A 24,329-nucleotide genomic window follows, 5' to 3' on the forward strand; every position below is an offset into this window, starting at 1 on the left:
TATGTAACACTCAATTATCATTTTAGGTTGCACTTTGTAAATACAGCTGTTTCTAAAACCACGCCTCTTTTGGGGAGATATATAATATTCATAGATATGTTAATTTGTTAACGTACTGGTTCCCATTTATGATCTCTGTGTTTCATCTTATAGAGACATCACTTGGAAATGTAACCAGTATAGAAAAACATGGTAGCGCCTAAATTTTAATTTTTTAGGTCCAAATATGGAGGTAAGGGTAGTATAGAATTTTAGTACAAGTTTAAACTCTTAGAAGTTCAGGGCATATAAATGTTGAAAATATGCCGCACAGCCCTATATTTTGACCTTTGAATAAAATAGTAGTGCATATAAACTTTCCGTTCTGGGATATTATTTTTCACGAAACTTCATAGTAAAAGTGTCACAGTTTCAGCCGCAAAGGGAGTTCCTATGGGAAATTGCATTGTCTATATTTACAGAATTGCAACCTTATATAGAACAATAAATAAATAGAACATACAGATTTTCACAAAATCTGGTTTATCTCAGAGATTTTAAAGAATTTAACTGAAATATGAAGTTTTATAAATATTTCATGAAGATTGAGAAAATCCTGAGCCTTAACTATGATGACTCAGCATAAATTCACAGTTTACAGTATGCATGGTTTACTTAAAGCCCTGAATTCAAAATAAATTCATAATATATGCCTATATGTAATTTAAATTGTTCAGAAGTGCTTATATTTACTCTTCGCAGTCATTGCAACTCATTGATCCTTCCTAAATACTTTTGTTGGGGTGTTTTTGTCCTGTCGATAACCCAAAAGTAAGCGCAACACCTAAATGTGCTTTTTTGTGACCGCGGCATTAAAAAGTACAAGCTAGAATTACAAAAAGACCTCAATAAAACTTACAATAGTGTGTTCCATCCTAAATATATGCTAAATATTCCACATTGCTAGAAACAGGGAAAATATTTAGGAAATGTGAGGCCCCAGGGACAAAAAACAGAAAAAAATGCCTACCCCTGGGTCATAAAACAGATAATTTAACTTGTAAATGCTATGATTTTATTATTTTCAAGGTCTTTTGTAAAGAAAACAATAACTGTCCTTGGAAGTTATGCAAAAGTAAGATGTAAGCAGTCATTTCTATCAAACTTTTAGTGAATTTATGCACCAGACTGATATCTTCTTAAATACAACTTTTGCAAATATGGCTTTGTTTAGACACTTCTAGTTCATATATTAACTAACTTATGTTTGACATATGGTTAGGGATGATACTGTTGAGACAAGAATTCTTAACTGACCATTTGAGACAGAAATTATGAACTTTCATTGACAAAAAGGCATTCAGTAAGATGTGGACTGGAGACACAGGCAGGATTGGATACTTTGTATAATCTTGAAAGTTGGAATGATTAACTATTAAACAATACACTTATAGTATTACAAAATGCTTTCAATTTGTTATCAGAATAGTTTCAAACATGTTTTAGACAGTTCATGTCAGAAAACATGCACATAGGGTAAGCTGGCAATAATTAAAGTCTTGTTTTCAAATTCTTTAAAAAATTGAAACAGGGGTAGGGGTATAAATTGTACTGTAAAAGGAAACTTGAGTATATGCAGTGATTTCTTTAAGGCTATAATTCTGATAAATAAGAATGGTTGTGAGAAAAAGTGTTTTTAGAGAGTTTTCTATTTGAATAAATGTTTGTATAGGTTGCACTTTGTAAATACAGCTGTTTCTAAAACCACGCCTCTTTTGGGGAGATATATAATATTCATAGATATGTTAATTTGTTAACGTACTGGTTCCCATTTATGATCTCTGTGTTTCATCTCATAGAGACATCACTTGGAAATGTAACCAGTATAGAAAAACATGGTAGCGCCTAAATTTTAATTCTCAGGAGGTCCAAATATGGAGGTAAGGGTAGTATAGAATTTAAGTACAAGTTTAAACTCTTAGAAGTTCAGGGCATATAAATGTTGAAAATATGCCGCACAGCCCTATATTTTGATCTTTGAATAAAATAGTAGTGCATATAAACTTTCCGTTCTGGGATATTATTTTTCACGAAACTTCATAGTAAAAGTGTCACAGTTTCAGCGGCAAAGGGAGTTCCTATGGGAAATTGCATTGTCTATATTTACAGAATTGCAACCTTTACCAATTTACATTGCTGCTGATGTCTTGTCGTATGCAAACACTAATGTCCAGTATGGTCTGAGAAATAAAAGGGAATTTAAAACTCCTCAGTGTCGAACCACAGCCTATAAGAACAGTTTTATTCCACATACTCTTGATAAGTGGAGTTCACTTGATGGAGAAGTTCAAAATATTATAAGCTTTACAGGATTCAGAAGAAAACTGAATGAGGACATAAGTCCTTGTCCAGTTTTCTTTTCCACTGGTTCACGAAAAGTTAATATAATCCACTGCCAATTAAGAAATGAGGCTACTGATCTAAAACATCATCTCTTCTATGATCATTTGTCAGACGACTCTGTATGTGGCTGTGGAGACCCGATAGAAGATAATTTTCATTTAATTTATGTTTGTCCATTTTACATTTATCAGAGATATGAGCTCTTTCGAAATCTAAGGAACTTTGATAATGTCAATCTTGATATCCTACTACAGGGTTGCCCAGACTTAAATATTGATGAAAACACAGAGATATTTACTTATGTCCAACAATATATTCATGAAACTGGAAGATTTTTATAATATTTCATGTGATAATATAACTGTTTAGAAATCAGCCTATAACCACAGTGTACCACTCTTTAGTCTTAGTTAAAGACAAACCTAACCTCTAACACAAAAAAAAACAACCAATTGTGTTTAGCATCCTTTTGCAAATAAATTTATAAATATTTTATTTCATATTTTGTATTAGAAATTATATTTTCAAAAAAAAAATCAAGAAATTAATAGTCTTGTAATAAGATGGTATACTAAATTACTTATGTATTGCAAAATAAGGGCCAATAATTCTTGTTATTCATATAAATAGAACAACTTTGTTGCAGTGAGTTTGTGAATTTGAGGAAAAATATCACTTAAACAATCTATTTGATTCCTTACCAACACTTATTAATGTGGTATAAAATTCGACACCACTTTCAGTAGATCTTGCAATGACTTTGTTCACATAGTTATTATTTATATATGTATACCCAATAAAATATTTCAAGAAGTTGGGGGATTGCCTCCCCTGACTCACTGCAACAACGTATAATCTATGAATTTATCAGAAAATTATATACTATCATGTTATTCAATCCATCTTGTATGGGAAAGGATTTGTATAGGCACTGCCTTTTGTCCAATCCCTTTGTTTAAATGTACATTTGTCATGATTTGATATTTTAACAATAACATATTTTGAATTGAATTATCATCCTTTGATATACATATTAAATAATTATTTAAATTTGATAAGTATTTTCTAAGCTATTTACTTTGAAAGAGGCATCTGCATAATGCAAAAGCTGTACTTTCAGATATAAGCCGTCATCAGACATGGTCGCCTTTTTACGTAACGTTAAAATAATAAGTTCAGTAATTAGCTGTAATTAATTACAATTTTGAAAGTAATTTAATGGAACGTGTAATTGAGCATATTTTCAATTACATGTAATTGAAAGTAATGAATTACATTGACTTTTTGCCATGTAATTATGAATTACTTTTCAATTACTTCTAAATAATTGCTGGGAAATTTTAAACATTCTTGGCTTTTCTGATGCAACTTGTAAATTTTATTTTTTCCTATATTTAGTATGCACTTGGTACTTTGATTTTTTAAAATACTTTTTAAACATTTATCATGATGAAAAAAAATATAAAATTCCTTGATATTCATGATATTTCATGAATCATTATAGGATGTATAATAATCTTTTATTGTATTTAATTCATTTAATTTTTTCACATGTTTACATAAAAATCTCAAAATTTTAAAACAATACTAATTTATTTACATACAATTTGTAAATATGTTGTTCTAACAATTAACAATAATCTTAGCCTCAGGTTATTCCTTTCACTTAACTAATTAAGAAGTAAAAGTTTGTCCCTTGATTAGAATGCCACAGGCATTATTTTTAAACCATCATACGTACATGTTAAAATCTGTACAGATGGATATTATTTTAACACTTTCTTCAAAATTTTAAATACAGCAATCAAAACATAGAAGAATGGAGTGCAATATAATTGATAAAAGACAAGGCTGGAAAATGTTACATTACTTCTTCTGTAATCAGTGGAAGCTTTAAAGTTACTTCAAATTTCACATGAGGTTCATAAGAAAACCTTCAAAATCTAAATTAACATTTTTAGGAGAATCTTGAACTTCTAAGAAAATTATTTTAAGAATACAATTTTTTATATTAATCTGGATCAATTATTTCCCATAAAAATAAGAAATGCAATCAAATAAAATGTAACAATGACTTTAGAAATTTGAAAACTTTGTTTTTTATGGAAAGCCTCAGCTGTCATATATTAGAGATTTACAAAACGTTATACTGAAGCTTAAAATGTAAAGTTAGGACAGCGTGATGTTGAATTGAGTCATCAAAATGCTAACTCTAAATTACAATATGCTAAGTTGAATCTGCGCAATGTTGACTTGCAATGACAAGTGCTTTAGTCGCGATAGTATAATGATAAGTCACGATGTTGTGATGATATGCCAAACACACGTAACGTTGGGTTTAAAGTACTTGATGTGAAGTTGACGTTGCATGATGTTAGCTTGCAGATGGATACTGCTCAGTCATCCACATCGACAGCTATGATAACAAATAAAATGAATAGCTAAAATGTATGGTGCTGACTTGATATTAATTAATGTTGAGCTGAGATAGTACGATGTTATATCATTGTGATATTACGATTGGTCTATCATGCAATCTGTTGATTTAAAACACCATGATGCACAGTTGAAAGTACATGATGTTAAGTTAAGATAACACGATGCTACACCACTATATTGAAACGAAAGGCTTACCATACAATTTGTTGACTTAAACCAACACGATGCAACGTGTTAAGCTAAGATGCTCACTTGAAACTACAGGACGAACAGTTGAAATTTTGTAATGTTAAGCTACGATAGCACGATGTTATATCATTATAATGTCACAATAGGCTTATTATACAATTTGCTCATTTAAAACTACACAACGTACAGTTGAAAGTACGTGATGTTAAGTTAAGATGGCACGTTGTTATATCATTAGAATGTCACGATAGGCTTATCAAACGATATGCTCGTTTAAAACTACACGACGTACAGTTGAAAGTACGTGATGTTGAGCTATGATAGCAATATCTTATATCATAATGATATCACGATAGGCTTGCCATACAATATGCTCATTTAAAACTATACGACGTACAGTTGAAAGTACATGTTGTTCAGCTAAGACAGCACGATGTTATATCATTATAATGTCACGATAGGCTTATTACACAATTTTCTCATTTAAAATTACACCACGTACAGCTGAAAGTACGTGATGTTAAGCTAAGATAGCACGTTGTTATATCATTAGAATGTCACGATAGGCTTGCCATACAATATGCTCAGTCAAAACTACACGACGTACAGTTGAAAGTACGTGTTGTTGAGCTCAGATAGCACGATGTTATATCATTATGACGTCACGAGAGGCTTATCATACAATGTGTTGACTTGAAACTACACGATGTAAATTTGAAGAAGTTTGGTCTTGACTTGAAACAGTAAAATGTTAAGTTAAAAAAACAGAACGTAAAGTCAAAATAAAACAATGATAGGATGACATGTACTTGTGCAGAATTGAAGATTTTTGGTGTTGACTTCGAATATAGTACAAATATTAAATCGTTTTATGTTAAATTGAAAGACAATAACGATGCGTAGAAGTACTGCAATTCTATGGAAAAGAATGAGGGACAAATCCCCAGGATTTTTTCCTCTTTATTTGCAAGTTGATGAATATTAATGAAATTTAACTCCGGAGTCAAAATGATATACAAAGAAAGTTTTCCATAAATTCATAAAGCAAAAAAATTACCCTTCGCTATATATTACACTTGAATACAGTTTTGTATGGCAGGGTATTGGTTGCAAAAATTTGATATTTTTCATTTAAATGCAATATTTTTCATTTAATTGGTATATTTTTTCATTTATATGCAATATTTTTTCATTTATATGCAATATTTTTTCATTTGTATGGTATATTTTTTCATTTAAATGGTATATTTTTTCATTTATATGCAATATTTTTTATTTTAATGGTATAATTTTTCATTTATATGGTATATTTTTTCATTTAAATGCAATATTTTTTATTCAAATGGTATAATTTTTCATTCAAATAGTATAATTTTTCATTCAAATGGTATAATTTTCATTCAAATGCAATAGTTTTTATTCAATTGGTATAAAATGTCATTTGAATGCAATATTTTTTATTCAATTGGTATAGTAGTTTTTTTATTTATATGCAATAATTGCATTATGGGAAATTCTTTGACGTCATAAGGTCAAATTTGCAACAACGTTTGTGATTGGTCGGAAATTGTTTGGATGTCTCCCCTTTCTTTCTAAACATGGGTGACCAAGAATTAAAAAACGCGTCAGAATATCGCCCCTCTAACTAAATCTAACGTTCGTGCGAGTCCTGCACTGGCTGTTAATGCCAATAATGGCCAGGACGAGCAAAAAATGCGAGTGACAAGTAATAATAATTAATTTTACACACAACTTGTTCATGGATAGCGCTGAAACAGATGCCTGCGTGCATGGCAAAAACACCTCCAATGAAAACCTTTTCTGAAGAAACTCTCCTACAGTCTACACATTGAAATAAAAAAAAATACATAGCTAGCCCCCCTCCCCTTTCTAAGTCCAGATACATGTAATCATGACGTTCTTTAGTGCTATATCATTTTTTACTTTTCTTGATCCTCAGAGACGTTGCAGGAAGGCACAAGAAAAAAGAATAAAAAGCATCCAGGACGTTATAATTATTTGGACTAAGCCCCCTCTTTTTTACTACATGTAGAAAAAAAATCACCTAATTACGACAGCAGAACTAGAAACCCACAAGTAGAGACATAAGCTGTTATACTCCGGAACTAATTCTTTAATAAAGACAATTCAGGATAAATTGGAACCAGTTACTAACCCATGTTACAACAATAGTCCTATGACATAGGACTTCACTATATGAGGCGTGAACTTCATATTTAATACTATCTATGATATGTGCTCTCATGTCTTATGCTGCAAATCATTTTACATTTAGGATTCGTTGCTGAGCTTTTTTTTACTGTTCTCGCCTCCGAATAGATTTTTTTTCAAGCCCCACAGTAGTTCAATAATTACTATATGTCTTTGCATAAATAAGTATGCAGGGCATATTTCAAAACATATTTTATCTTCAGGACTTTTAAATGATTTACTTTTCAATACTGCATTGGGAAGGGGTGTATACAAGTTTATTTTGTGACACATTATATAATATAATTAGGTATCCAACAAATTATATGATTGTACGTTTAGCTATTATCTAGACCCGTACAAAATGTATATAATTAGACACATTTAACAGGGGCAGATCCAAAACCTCGGTGTCTAGAAAGGGGGGGGAGTAGGTTCAAATTTAGATATTTGTATAGAGATGTATATATGCGAGTATTGGCAGTAATGGTTATGGTGTGTGTGTGAGGGTAGGGGGTTTCAGATCAAAGATCGTTTCTATAATTCTATATCTTTTAGTTTTTACCATTTCACTCTATTCTTTATCCTTTAATCTCTATTATATTTGTTCTAAACATGCGTGACATATTTGCCACTGGACATAAGGCAACCAAAAGTCAATCAACGTATTCTGTATATTTCATCATTTCTTTATTATGTTTTCTATAGGTTTGGTCCCGCCCCTTATCTATTTTTTTGCACATTAGGGACGACATCAAAAGTTAAATGTAGGATAAAAAAAAAAATAATTCATATAGTTTTTTTCACTGACCCCCTACCCCCCCCCCCCCCCCCCCCCCCCCCCCCCCCCCCCCCCCCCCCTCTTAATTTAATTTCTTAATTTGGGAAAAATTGATTGACCAATAAGGATATATATAAAATCGATGTTAATTAAACAAAACTTGCAGCAATTTTGACCCCCCCCCCCCCCAACTATTTGAATTAAGTTTTTTATCCTTCATTGATTTTCTGATGTCGTCCCTTATCCTCTCTATGTAAACCCAATTCATGTCCTGATAAATGGTGACTCATGCATAGCATCATATGTGGTTATTAAAACAAGAAACATATTCATATTATAATAATTAATGTATGCTAGGACTTATAGATAGATGTCATTAGTCCCAGGTCATGTAATAAAGTAGGTCTTATAAAAATACAATAGCATTTTAATTTTGATGATTATATATATGTTTATATATTTAATAATGCCATTTTTTTGGAAAAAAGGTAGGGGCAAGGCGTTTTTAAAACATATCAATGGGACGCGTTTTTTTTTTTTGTTCTTCGGAAGTGAGCCAGAAGAAGTCCATTTCTGTTTTTTTTTGCATTGGGAAGATCTTCTGGCTCTCTTCCATCTCTTCTTTTTTGATAGGTTGACGGCAGAGGCACATAACAAACATGGCGTCGTTTAGTCTAAATGAAATTAATAAATTTATGAATGCAGATATATTAGAATGTGAGCTGTTTTATAAACGTTTTATGGTATGACAGCCTTAGTAGGACATCCCTGTAGGACGATAAGCTGGATAAATATAAGAACTACACGGACAATAACAGTTAAGGGACGATTATTTGATATTCTAGGGAAGGGATTTTGATTGATTGGTGTTTTACGCTACTTTCAACACTATTGGGCTATTCCGTGGTGGTCAGTTTAAATTTATAGATGAAGGATGGGGAAGGGGAGAGGGGGCATTATTATTCATTTCAATCTGTCGCTAATCATGCCTATTTTTCAGCTCTTACCAGGCAACCATATTCATATATGAAATCCTTCTGTCCCCCGACCCAACAAATAAATAAATATCAAATGGGTTTCCTCTAATTTAACACAAGTTTAAATTGATTGATTGTTTGTTGCTAATTTTAACGCCCAGTGAAAATTATTTCATGCTTGTTCAGGAAAACACGAGGTTAGAAGTCACGTATATAATATAAAAATGAAGAGATGGAATATGATTGCTAATAAGGCAACTATCCACCGGAGTTCAAATATGAAGTGGATGTAAGCAATTATAGATAAGATAAGATAAGATAAGAAAAATTTATTTTAATTCGGGTTACATGAAATACTACAAACATGAGCTCTGTAGAGCTTTTTGCCGTCATGTAGACAAATGATTTTTGTAGACAATCGTAAGGCCTTCAACAATGACAAAAACCTGATACTGTAAAGTCGTCTATAAAAGGCCCTACATTAAAAGTGTGACTGACAATTCAAACGAAAAAACTAACAGCCTAATTATACATAACAAAACAATTTACAAAATATCAAATATGAGTCGAGACAGGAACCAACGACAACCATTAAACTACAGGCTCCATCCCTGGGACAGGCAAATAAAGAATATGGCAGGGTGGATATAAAAACGAAGATGTGGTATGATTGCAGATGAGACAACTCTCCACAAGAGATCAAATGACACAGAAATCAACAGCTATAAGTCACCGTACGGCCTTCGACAATAAGCAAATCCTACACCGCATAGTCAGCTATAATAGGCCCCGAAATCAAAAATGTAAAACAATGCAATCGAGAAAACTAACGGCCGAATTAATGTACAAAAAAATGAACGAAACACAAATATGTATAACAAAGCAACAAACGGCAACCACTGAGTTACAGGCTCCTGACTTGGGACAAGCAATACATACAGAATGTGGCGGGGTTAAACATGTTAGCGGGATCCCAATCCTCCCCCTAATCTGGGACAGCGGTGTAACAGTACAACAACATGTTTGTGAGCAACCCATCCCGAAGGTGGGACAGTGGTGTAACGGTACAATAAAATAACAACCTGCACAAATCAGCAAATTACTCAAAAGATCGGTAGGAGACACACACAAAAACTAACATTAAGACAATAGACACAAAGCACCGACATAAGAGTATTTGCAATTACTGGAAGTTTGCTCAAACCTAATTACAACTGGTACTGAAATAAATCTTGTTCTCCCAGACCGAGTTATCAATCAGTACACAACGCGCGGCAAAGGATTTATTAAAAAAAGAAAACAGTCTGAGAAACGTCTGGTTTCCGTTGATTATACATATAAGAAGATGTGGTATGAGTGCCGATGAGACAACTCTCCATCAAAGTCATAATTTGTAAATGTAAACCATTAAAGGTCAACGTACGGTCTTCAACACGGAGCCTTGGCTCAAACCGAACAGCAAGCTATAAAGGGCCCCCAAAAATTAGTAGTGTAAAACCATTCAAACGGGAAAACCAACGGTGTCTTATCTATTTAAAAACCCGATATACTTGCATATAAATCCATATACAATGAAACGGTTTTTGAAAAGTGGACCGAACGTTTTGACCATCGAAATTTTGCAATAGAAATACTAGTTATGACCACAAGATTTTAACAGCCAGTGCAGGACTCGCACGAACGTTAGATTTAGTTAGAGGGGCGATATTCTGACGCGTTTTTTAATTCTTGGTCACCCATGTTTAGAAAGAAAGGGGAGACATCCAAACAATTTCCGACCAATCACAAACGTTGTTGCAAATTTGACCTTATGACGTCAAAGAATTTCCCATAATGCAATTATTGCATATAAATAAAAAACTAATATACCAATTGAATAAAAAATATTGCATTCAAATGACATTTTATACCAATTGAATAAAAACTATTGCATTTGAATGAAAATTATACCATTTGAATGAAAAATTATACCATTTGAATGAAAAATTATACCATTTGAATAAAAAATATTGCATTTAAATGAAAAAATATACCATATAAATGAAAAATTATACCATTAAAATAAAAAATATTGCATATAAATGAAAAAATATACCATTTAAATGAAAAAATATACCATACAAATGAAAAAATATTGCATATAAATGAAAAAATATTGCATATAAATGAAAAAATATACCAATTAAATGAAAAATATTGCATTTAAATGAAAAATATCAAATTTTTGCAACCAATACCATGCCATAGTTTTGCCTATATTTTACATGTTTTGTTTGGGTTTTTTTTTATGATTAAAAACTAGACTTTTTTTTATGAACAATATTTAAGAAAATATTTATCTATGTGGTGTTTTAATATATACAACATAATATTGCGCTTATAAGACTTCGGTTATGACTGTGAGGGTCAAATTTTACTCATATAAAATCACATCTATGTAAGAGTTACCGGAGAATTTGTATTTACCACTCCCGTTTTCCACGAAATAAAACATAAGAATCTGGAGTCTTAATCTTAAAAAAACAAAGATCAACTGATATGACAAATAATACCATTAGCGTTGGACTGAGATGGTGAGAGATATATCAGAATGTGACCCCCTCCCCCCGGTTTTGTTAGAGGTATCTGAAAATTTGTATTTTCTTTTCCACGAAATAAAACAAAAGAATCTGGACTTAATCAAAAGCGATGCGATTACGATTTCCATAGAATGTCAGAGACAGTTTGTCGACTAGTTCGTTGATAATTCGGCTAGGCAAGTAAAGTATGTCTTGTAACAAAGCAGGGTTTATTCATATTCATATCACACTTACATTTTCTCGTCCTGATATGCATGTAATATTTGCCACTGTACGTAAAACGCACCCCTTTTCCCCGAAATAAAACCAAAAAATCTGGACTTAATCAAAACCGATGCTATTTGGATTTCCATAGATTGTCAGAGACGGTTTGTCAACTAGTTTGTTAGAAATTCGGCTAAGCAAGCAAAATATGTCTTGTACAGAGCAAAGATTTATTCATATTCATATCACACTTACATATTCTCGTCCTTATATGCATGTAATATTTGCCACTGTACACTAAATACAAATACATTTTCATCAATTCTTTTTTATGAAAAGGAGCCTATTTTAAGCATGTTCATCGATTTGACACCCTGTAGTTCATGTTTTTTTTTTTGGGGGGGGGGGGGGGGGGGGGAGTTCCTCGAAAATTATAACACATTCCTTCTTTATTTGCAGAATCGCCAAGTGACGGGTGCCACATATGAAACAGGATCTGCTTACCCTTCTGGAGCACCTGAGATCACCCCTTTTTTTGAGAGTTTCGTGCTGCTCAGTTTTGTTTGGCTTTTGATCTTTTTTCTCCCGTTTATTTCGGCTGATGAGTTTTTGTCATGCCATTGTCAGTTTGGTTAAGATTTTTGCTATCCCTTTTGTATCTTTCGCCTTCTTTTATCCATTTTTGTGTATTTTTTTTTTCGATTTTCCCCTCCCCCTGAACAGTATAATAGATAGATAAATGACCCTTTTCAACAAAAGGAGATCTACAAGTAACTCGACTTGACCGAAATTGTAATTTTCTTCCTCATTAGATATATTGTCCTTAGGGTAGATCGGGTGTCTTCCGCCATCTGAGGGAGCTACCATTTGATTTTTATTGGGGGGCTAGAATGAAATTTGAGAAAAAGGCAGGACAGGAGTTTTGAGTTTAAAAAAAAAAGGCAGGATGAGCAACTTGGCAAAAAAAAAGGCAGGATGACAATTTATGTAAAAAAAAAGTCAGAATAAACTAATAAAAAAAAATGCAGGACCAATAGAGTGAAAAATAAAAAGGCAGGACAGAGATTACAACTAAAAAAAAGGCAGGACAAAATTTTTCGTCCTAGCCCAGTCTGTATTCGACTGATGAGTTTGAAATCCTTTTGGCATATTTCGTCTCTAATGATGGAATGTGTAGGGACTTTATCTATTTCCTTTTGTAGACAGAAAACAAGTCTCGTGATCCCAATTTTTATTTTTATTTTCTAACATTGAGTTTTCCATGTATAGTTTATACAAAATCTGACAATACTGCATAACCTGTAGCTTGCAAAATGCTCTGTGGCCCAAACTTTTTATTATGTTTTTCAAAAAAGAATAAACTACATTTTTGCAAATAATTAAAAAAAAATCTATCGATTTTAATTTAGACCACACTCATGAAAACTATGAGAGAGAGAGAGAGAGAGAGAGAGAGAGAGAGAGAGAGAGAGAGAGAGAACTGTTGACATCAAAAAAACATATCTACAAATTAATCAAAGCAATACCAAAATAATTCATGGACTTTAACAATTTTTAAAGATTTTTTTTCTTTTTCTTTGAAAACACATATAAATAGAGAGAAGCTGCAAAGAACCAAGAACATCACTATGGACAAGAAAATAAGTGACGGAATTCATTAATTGGCTTCTTATTATAAGTTATAGGGGTCATTGTCCATCAATGACTTTACCAATTTAAAAAATAAAATATTCTCCGAGTGGATATATACATAAACCTGGGCACTATCTTACTTGGTGCTGGAAAAAATGGTTGGCACTGCTGTAAATGATGTATTTCTTTTTTTGAAATTTGACGATTTAGACTGGAGGCTCTAGGTCAAATTTCATTAGGTTTCATATAGTCTTCATGTATAAGCGAAAAGTATACAACAGAATCTACCATACTTTATATTTGGGTTGCCCCCCCCCCCCCCCCTAGCAGTAGGATTCTTCCACCTATCAATTCTTTTTGTTTTATTTTGTGGAAAAGAAAATTCAAATTTTCAGATACCTCTAACAAGGCCGGGGGTGGGGGTCACATTCTCATATAGCTCTGACCCTCTCAGTCCAACGCTTTACCGTATTATTTGTCATATCAGTTGATCTTTGTTTTTTAAGATTAAGACTCCAGATGCTTATGTTTTATTTCGTGGAAAACGGGAGTGGTAAATACAAATTCTCCGCTAACTCTTACATAGATGTGATTTTATATGAGTAAAATTTGACCCTCACAGTAATAACCGAAGTCTTATAAGCGCAATATTATGTTGTATATATTAAAACACCACATAGATAAATATTTTCTTAAATATTGTTCATAAAAAAAAAGTCTAGTTTTTAATCATAAAAAAAAATCCAAACAAAACATGTAAAATATAGGCAAATCTGTATTCAAGTAAAAATATATAGCGAAGGGTAATTCTTTTTCTTTATGAATTTATGGAAAACTTTTTTTGTATATCATTTTGCCTCCGAACTTGCAAATGAAGAAGAAAAAATCCTGGGGATTTGTCCCTCATTCTTTTCCATAGAATTGCAGTTTCAATTCACATAATTCTGTAATGTTTTACGCATCGTTATTGTCTTTCAATTTAACATTTGTACTATATTCGAAGTCAACACCAAAAATCTTCAATTTTGCACAAGTACACGTCATCCTATCATTGTTTTATTTTGACTTTACGTTCTGTTTTTTTTAACTTAACATTTTACTGTTCAAGTCAAGACCAAACTTCTTCAAATTTACATCGTGTAGTTTCAAGTCAACACATTGTATGATAAGCCTCTCGTGATGTCATAGTGATATAACATCCTGCTATCTGAGCTCAACAACACGTACTTTCAACTGTACGTTGTGTAGTTTTGACTGAGCATATTGTATGGCAAGCCTATCGTGATATTATTATGATATAACATCGTGCTATCATAGCTCAACATCACATACTTTCAACTGTACGTTGTGTAGTTTAAAATGAGCATATTGTATGGTAAGCCTATCGTGACATTCAAATGATATAAAAACATGCTATTTTAGCTTAACATCATCTAGTTTCAACTGAAAATTATGTAGTTTTAAATGATCATATCGTGTGGTAAGCCTATCGTAACATTCTAATGATATAACAACGTACTATCTTAGCTTAACATCACGTACTTTCAGCTGTACGTGGTGTAATTTTAAATGAGAAAATTGTGTAATAAGCCTATCGTGACATTATAATGATATAACATCGTGCTGTCTTAGCTGAACAACACGTACTTTCAACTGTACGTCGTGTAGTTTTAAATGAGCATATTGTATGGCAAGCCTATCGTGATATTATTATGATATAAGATATTGCTATCATAGCTCAACATCACGTACTTTCAACTGTACGTCGTGTAGTTTTAAACGAGCATATCGTGTGGTAAGCCTATCGTGACATTCTAATGATATAACAACGTGCCATCTTAGCTTAATATTACGTACTTACAACTGTACGGTGTGTAGTTTTAAACGAGCAAATTGTATAATAAGCTTACTATGACATTATAATGATATAACATCGTGCTATCGTAGCTTAACATTACAAAATTTCAACTGTACGTCCTGTAGTTTCAAGTGAGCATCTTAGCTTAACACGTTGCATCGTGTTTTTTTAAGTCAACAAATTGTATGGTAAGCCTTTCGTTTCAATATAGTGGTGTAGCATCGTGTTATCTTAACTCTACATCATGTACTTTCAACTGTGCATCATGGTGTTTTAAATCAACAGATTGCACGATAGACCAATCGTAATATCACAATGATATAACATCGTACTATCTCAGCTCAACATTAATTAATAACAAGTCAGCACCATACATTTTAGCTATTCATTTTATTTGTTATCATAGCTGTCGATGTAGATGACTGAGCAGTATCCATCTGCAAGCTAACATCATGCAACGTCAACTTCACATCATGTACTTTAAACCCAACGTTACGTGTGTTTGGCATATCATCACAACATCGTGACTTATCATTATACTATCACGACTAAAGCACTTGTCATTGCAAGTCAACATTGCGCAGATTCAACTTAGCATATTGTAATTTAGAGTTAGCATTTTGATGACTCGATTCAACATCACGCTGTCTTAACTTTACATTTTAAGCTTCAGCATAACGTTTTGTAAATCTCTAATATATGACAGCTGAGGCTTTCCATAGTTTTTGAACAAATCTTGTACAAATGTTTTCACTGTAAAAAGTGCATGTATATATATATAAAAGTTTCGTTCTATTCTAGCCTGATGTCATTTTATGATTTTATTCTAAACTATATAGCTCTTGTATGCCTTTGGACAAAAGTAATTGAAATGTAATTAATTACATTGACAATGTAATTGTAATGTAATTAATTACATTTAAAAATCATTGTAATTGTGATGTAATTAATTACATTTAAAAAGCAATGCAATTGAAATGTATTTAATAACTTTGGCATGTAATTGACCCCAGGTCTGAATTGTTGTCATTAAAGATTGCTTTCATAGTTCAATAACAAACAGTAATGGGGTAACTCGAGAACAGTGTAAGTTACGCCACCCAAATTTGAACTTGATCTAACTTTTCTGTGTTTGGTGGTAATAAGCATTGTGTATAAGTTTCATAACATTTGGTTGTGGCAAAGAAGAGTTAGAGTGCGGAAACAACAAATTCACCAATTTTTCCATTTATAAAGGGACATAACTCAAGAAAGGTGAAAGTGACACCACCTATACACAAACTCGATCTGTGTTTCGCAGTAATAAGCATTGTAAATAAGTTTCAAAACATTTGGTTGAGGCAGAGTAAAGTAAGAGTGCAGAAACGGCTAATTCATTAATTTTTCCATCTATAAAGGGACATACATTTATTTTTGGCATTGCACAAGTCATGTCTTCTTTGACTGTCCATGACATTAAAATACTAAATCCTTGGGATGTGTTTTAGTTGATTTTAGTCTCTGATGCATGATTTTTTATTATTAATTGTTTTTGGCTTTTAACTAGCTGTCAGTAACTGCGAGTACTCTCAAATCGTACTTTCTTGTTTATTTGACCTGTTGATACTAATTGTAATGCTTTTTTGTTATTTATTGATTACTTTTTCAGGGTTATATCTGGTCTATATACCAGCTTTGATAAGTGTTTGGTATTACTATAAATTTTCACTTCTTCGTACTATAAACATGATAAACATCAAAATTATTTATTTTGTTAAAATATTTCCTTTCTCCATTTGAACTGTACACGTATACCTAACAACAAAATAATTTCATTTACCTGTGTTTAAAGTAATTGCAAATGGCTGATATTTTTGTTTTTCTTAAATTGTCTAACATTTCACAGCGATATAACATGTTACTTTAATTATTCTTCCCTTAGTTTATTTATTTTGTATTTACATTGTATCATAGATCAAATTAATTTGTTCACTGGTGTTAATATGTCTTTTGATTGAGTTAAGCCATTTCAATTGATATTTTATAGTGTTTTTTTTTTATGTTGTGATGTTACACTATTGTTTCAGATAAAGGTGAAGGTTTGGTACCATTAAAACGTTTAAACCCGCTGCAATTGTTTACACCTGTCCTAAGTCAGGAATCTGATGTTCAGTAGTTGTCGTTTGTTGATGTGGTTCATAAGTGTTTCTCATTCTCGTTTTTTATATAGATTAAACAGTTGGTTTTCCCGTTTGAATGGTTTTACACTAGTAATTTTTGGGGCCCTTTATAGCTTGCTGTCTGGTGTGAGCCAAGGCTCCGTGTTGAAGACCGTACTTTGACCTATAATGGTTTACTTTTATAAATTTTGACTTGGATGGAGAGTTGTCTCATTGGCACTCATACCACATCTTCTTATATCTACATAACTCTAAAACGGTGAAAGTGACACCCCCTAAACACAAACTTGATCTGTGTTTGGTTGTAATAATCATTGTAAATAAGTTTAAGGATATTTGGTTGTGGCAAAGTAAAGTAAGAAAATGGAAACCAATTTCTGTACATATGGAAGGATGGACAGATGAATGGACAGACAACAGACAAGGGTGAACCTTAATGCCTGCTTCACTCAGCAGGGGCATAAAAATCAGTTGGGGAAAGTACAAAACAGCTAAAACTTAGAGAAGCATTTTTATAAGGTATCACACAATTCCTTACATAGCAATAATGCTTATAAAATAAACATACTTAATGAGGAGAAACACAAACCGAGCATTATTTTGCAGGTTCTAAAACAATTAAAAAATGAAAATGTCAAATACTGCATTTACTTTATATTATATTAACAACAGAAAAATAAACTTACATTGAATACTGACACCATTAAGAGACTCCATTACAGTTTTACCCATGATATTTTCAGCATGACAGGTATAGTGACTTTTATGATCTAAACACGCCGCATGTTTTATAGTCAGAACTCCCTTAGTAGAACAATCGTACTGACATGTTGTTGTCTCATTGGTGTTGTAAGTATCTACAAATAAAATCACATATAAATCTGCTATTTGCTAGGTATTGGCCACTGTGACATGTTACTTAGCATTCTGTATTTTTCCTGTCAAAAAAAACTGGTATATCAAGAGCCTACGATAGAAAGGGAAGTAACTATTGCATGAATTGTAAACAAACTTAAGTAATGCTATATCTAGGGTCAATTGAGAAGTTGACCTCTAAATGCCTTTCAGTTAGTTTTTTTGTGTTGTATGTTTGCTGTCTTATTGAAGTATACACATCTTCCTTTATTTCTTTTGGTAAATGCGAGATTTTGGTTCCACTATCATTTTTTCATATCTTTATTATCTCCTAATCAGGGGCCACCTTGGCCGAAGTAGTCAAACTACTGTATCACTAGCCTGTCAACATTGTGGTTGTGCGCTCAACTCCAATCTTTATTTACTAGGATTAAGAGTTTTCCAACCGAAGATCAGTGGTTCTCTTCAGGTACTCCAACTTCCTCCACCAATAAAAACTGGCTGCCACCAAATAACACAATAGTACTGGAAGTGGTGTTAAACACCAATCAATCAATCTAAACATCAGTTTCATCTAATGGTGATCTTCTAGTCTTTGCTTTCATTCAATATAAAAATGTCAGAAGTATCAAATATGGGATACAAACCTGGAGGGATTACTTCCATATTATTTCTGTACCACGTAATATTAGCCTGAGGATAACTTTTAACATCACATGTGACTTGGATCTCACTGCCCTCACTATACCAGTTTATACTGTTCGGCTCTACCTGGTCAATACTGGGTGGATCTAGATTACAAATTCATATATAGGTAGTTAATGATTGTAGTTACAACCACATCTATTTCATTTTCAACTTAGGACAACAAAATTCAGCAGTCGTTATGCAAGTTTTCATTTTATTTAGACAGAAAACTTTTAAAAGAAGTAAGTTCACATTCTATATATGCTTGTCCCTAATCAGGAGACATTAATGCAGTGGTTGTGGTTGGTTGTTGTCTGTCATAATTATCTTTTTGGTTGTAAATCAGGCTGTTGGTTTTTTCGTTTGAATTGTTTCACATTTTGTCATGTAGTGGCTTGTTTAAGCCTGACGTTACAGTATGGGTTTGGCACATTGTTGAAGGTAGTTTGTTATCAATAATAGCTGAAATCAGGTTCATTTGGATTATGTTGGATAGTTGTCTATTGGCAATCATACCACATCTTCTTATTCTATATCATAAATATAACAGAGTAAGCAGAGTTTTTAAACAAAACTACAATTTTGCTTTAATTAATTAAGTTACAAATGCAAGTGACATCTTGAATTCATATGAGCTACTATTTTGTTTATCATTGTCTAGTTTTAAAATACCAATACTGTGCATTCTTTATCATTTGTGGGATATCAATTTTCGTTGATTTCATGGGTACAGATGAAACATGAATCTAAATGTTCAAATAAATACAAATTTTCTATACTCTATATATGCCTGTCCCAAGTCAGGAGCCTTTAGTTCAGTGGTTGTCGTTGGTTTCGTGTCTGTCATATTTGTTTTTCGTAAATTGTTTTCTTATAAACTATAAGGTATGGGACACTCATTGTTGATGGCCGTACAGTAACCTATAGCTTCATACATCCACGACCTAATCCACAAACAATTGATACCCATGAAAATAAATGAATCAACAGCATAAAAAATACTTACATCTGATAAACATTGTAAATGTGGTATGAGCTGTGTACTTTATTCTGAAGACATTGTTCTCGGCTTTACATTTAATCTCACCAATATGCCAGTAACTACTGGCATTGCCCAAGTTTAGCTCTGAACCGCTCTTGATCATACCACTGGTAAAGTACCAGGTGTACTGACACTCTGGGTTACAGTCAGCAATACATCTAATTACAGGGACGTGGGTACCAGTATCCAGTTCTAAGGATGTTACATTAGGACTCAGTCGTATTGATGAACCTGGACCATCTAAAATATATAATATATAATTTTTCATCTAATCAATGTAAATTACATTTATAATAAAGTATCAAGACAAACTCATTTTTCATATGCAAATTGGGAATGGATTCGGTATTTCCCAATAGATATAAGTGAACATGTTTTCCCACACTACAAATCTGAGTGGTAAATATTTTTTTTGACAGGAAAATCAGAAAAATATATTGAAACATTCCACTTTTCATTTTTGCCACAGAAACAATAAATACAATACTGTTTTTATCACATGACTAAGACATTGTGAAGAGTTTAGATAATTACAGATTTAAGAGTGGACATTCTTTTAATTCTGAGGATTAGTAGTCTAATGAAGGCTGCTTAATTTCAAATGTTAAATATTTCAGGCATATCAAGGATGTGAATATAAAGTTCAACAATGAATAAAATTTATCCCAAAGCAGAGGAGGAATAGATATTTTTTTATATTGTTAAACAGTCTTTGCATTTTTTGGTATAAAAAGTAACAATGCAAGTACGTGCCATTAAAACAGCAATGAAATGTCACAAAGGTGTGGGGTCGTTTTCTCAAGATGCTGAGAACATTTTCTTACGAAATTTGCAAAAAATTTTACAAACTCACAGAGAAGTCAACTTGAATCATCAAAGTAGAAAGAAAACTTTTTTTTATACTATTTATAATTTAAAAAAAATTGTAAACTGAGAAATATAAAGATTTTTTTTTTATTTACAACAACAACAAAGGGTTGGTAAAAATTAAATAAAAATATCATAGTTTGATCAAAATTAATTTCTTTTTCTAATAAATCCTGTTTTTTCTGAAGGTAAGGCGAGCTAAAAGTCATTATTTCAATACAAGTTATTTTTGGAAATTCAATCCATTTCAGACAGAGGAACAGAGCTGCTACACATAACCAAATACTATTTACTGTGAATTCATTTATTTTTGTGGGTACTAATATAATTTCGTGCATTGAGGAAAAATTGTGCATGTTAGATTTTGTGGTTTTGCCAAAGTACGCTGACAAGCCTATAGAAAATTTATACTTTGTTGATTATTCAAAACATGGTTTTCCTATACCCATGAAACAATGAAATTAGCACCCCACCAGTAATTTTGAATACACAGTACTTTGTTATTTTCTCAGCATGGGTCTTAGATGGGGCAGCTTATTCCTTGTCATGGTCATACTCTGTGCTTAAAAGTCATGTACTATCTAGTAAAGACAGTGAAATGTTTCTGTGAGGTAAATTTCAGTGAAAAAGGCCTACCATGAACATATAAAATATTAGCCACATTGGATAAAGTCCCACTATATCAAATATTTTATACATCAAGACTGTGGCGTAGAAATGTCAATTAACATTTTACATGATTTATATTTTAATGCATTCACTAAATCTGTTGTACTGGTGTTTGTAAATGATCTACAGTAAATAACACTTAACTAAAAGGAAGTTAATCACTCTAAATGAAGTTTTTTGCAATAGACCATAATCAAGCATACAATTGGTGCAATTAGGGGGAAAAATTAACAGTTTTATGTTTTCTATACACAACAAAATCATTGGGTAACAGTTAATTTTTCCCAAAATTACACCGATTGTAAGTGTGATTTAACTTCTGTTCATTGATCTTACTTGACAGTGTACCAGAATGTCATACCAGAGAGTTGGTAACCTGTCGAGAAATTATATACTCCTGAGTCAAAAGTCGGTAATATGATAATAGTCTATTGAATCCTGGCTCATCAATTACTTACATTGAACATCTACTTTAAAAGTCTCATTTGACATAACTTCTGTTATCCCACTTTCATATTTTCTGTAACTAGCTGCAAAACAAATGTATGCTCCACCCTGTTCCCTGCTAACCAATGTCAGAACCAGCATGTTACCATTGTAACGTGTAGAGTTATCTCCCTCTTTTTCCCACCAGACTGTGGCAGGTGGATTTGATTCCACACGGCATTCAACGGTTATGTTTCCACCCTCTTCCACATAATTCCTGAATCCGTTAGATATATGAGGACCATCTGAAACCATTCAAAAATCTATTATCAGTTATACCATGTATACCATCAATAAAGGAGATATGGCAAAGTCCATGTTTTTCTGGGAAAATCCCCAAAACATTTTGTAATTGAAAAATAGAACAGAAGATGCACAATAACATTTTGTAAGAAAGATTCTATAAAAGTTTCATCAAATCATGTCTTTTCTTGAGGAGATGTTGTAGATACATGATGTCTTCCTCTTTTGTAGATATGACATAATTCATTTTTTTGCTATGGGGAAACCCAAAATCATTTTGATAAAAAAATAATGAGAGGTGGACATGCCATTACATACTTTATTTTCTCTTTTAGCCATGGCGTTGTGAGTTTATTTTTGACTTAGTAGTTTGAATGTCCCTTTGGTATCTTTCACCTCTCCTTTAAGATTTCGTGAAAATGTAGTATTTACAAATGTATGACATTATCAGTTCAATCTGTTTACATTTATCAGCAGTAGCTTCTATAAAGTTTATCAAGGACATATATACGACCTTGAGTATATGTAACACCAGATCCTGTGACATGAGTAATGAATTTATTTAAGATTCCAACTACCTGCAATTCTACATTATGCTTATAGTTAGTTTGTTTTAAACTATGTTAAGAACGAATTTGTATGTTTTATTTCAAAGGTGACATGTGCCCATACTCTGCAGAAAATTTCATTGAAATCTGTTTTTCGCTAAGTTGGAGTTACAGAAGTAAAGTGAAGATGGTGGAAGAAAAATGTAAGAACAGACACTATTATCAAAACATTCCCATTTCAGAAGGGCTATAAAAAGATGGTCTCAACTACTTCACTTCCAGTTGAGAATTATGTTAAAGTTTGTATGGATTGTTTTAAGCAATTCAAAGACAGTTAAGAATAAGATATGTACTCATCTCTTAGGAACCATTCAAAATTTCCTGTTTTATAAATTGGAAATCCCATAATAACAAATAATTATCAAGAAATTATATCAGTCCTCCATAGACTTCAGAATATGATGTTTAAGTTTGATTGGTTTCCATTGATAAGTTTCCGAACAGAATCTGATGTCTAAGTTTTATTGGTTTCTATTGATTAATTACAGAAGATTTACCAATAAGATAATGACTGTGGTTGAAGAGAACACACACCATTGTAAGACAATGTTTAGTTATTCACTTGTATCACCTAAGCTACAACACAAGAAACTGTTGAATATGATATAAATACATTCCAGTAGGACTCTGAAGCATCAAACGATTATACTTTGAAATATTTTTTTGGAAAATAGGTAAAAATTTGTGCATGTACCTACATTGAACATCAAGCCTTATATCGATGTAAGCAGTCCCAGCAGAGTTAGCTGATGAACATGTAAATAGGTCTCTGTCATGATGAATTTGGATGTCTGTTATGATCAAAGATGCTGTAGTGGATCCTGGAAATGCAAAAAATGATTATAATGGTAAAAAGTACATATCTATGCAAAGATTGACAGTTACCTTACCTCCTATGCATTTCTAGGAATATGATTGGTTAAAAGCGACCCTGTGGAGACTGTGTATATTTAACATGGGGTTAGTGGGCATGATTTATTTTAATATTGGGTTTATAGCAGTGTTATGTCCCTTTGTAAAAACAACATTAAGTTGAAGAAAAATCTGCAATGTTTCGCCCAAACAACAGATGGGAGATTGATGATAAACGACTGAAAATAAATGCAGAAAACACATTAATGCTAACAAGCAGTTATTGTTGGCATTTGTTTTTGTATAGACAAGTGGAAGTAGGTTTACTGACCCCATATATATCGTATTAGGTCACTAGCACACTGTGTAGCTTATATTATTCCTATTTAAAAACAAATATAACGAACACTGATCATATCTTTCTACATTATTTATATAAGATATGATCATTGTTCTTTGTATTATTATAACTAAATGATTTGGTATGTGTGTAGTATTATAGTTCATTACTGTAAATTCAAAAATTATTGCGTGCATTTATTATTGCGATTTTGTCTTTTTAGACTAAAATGCGATTTTAATTTTTGCGATGATTGAGAAAAATCTTGT

At 32.2% G+C, this 24,329-nt stretch overlaps 1 protein-coding gene across 2 annotated transcripts in view; it reads right to left on the minus strand.

Annotated features, from left to right (window-relative positions):
• The window catches only part of LOC127719506 (hemicentin-2-like), a 62,749-nt gene that overhangs the window by 15,931 nt on the left and 22,489 nt on the right, over positions 1-24,329 (minus strand). For both annotated transcript variants that reach the window (XM_052225653.1, XM_052225654.1), the window contains exons 8-12: positions 23,567-23,689; positions 21,990-22,262; positions 19,960-20,235; positions 18,914-19,057; positions 18,098-18,268 (exon numbers count right to left, since the gene is read on the minus strand). In XM_052225653.1, the coding sequence (XP_052081613.1) occupies positions 18,098-18,268; positions 18,914-19,057; positions 19,960-20,235; positions 21,990-22,262; positions 23,567-23,689 (987 nt within the window). The remainder of the gene's footprint in view (positions 1-18,097; positions 18,269-18,913; positions 19,058-19,959; positions 20,236-21,989; positions 22,263-23,566; positions 23,690-24,329) is intronic.

This window comes from Mytilus californianus, unplaced genomic scaffold, assembly GCF_021869535.1.
Source record: "Mytilus californianus isolate M0D057914Y unplaced genomic scaffold, xbMytCali1.0.p SCAF_11, whole genome shotgun sequence".
In the NCBI taxonomy this organism is placed as follows: Eukaryota; Metazoa; Mollusca; class Bivalvia; order Mytilida; family Mytilidae; genus Mytilus; species Mytilus californianus.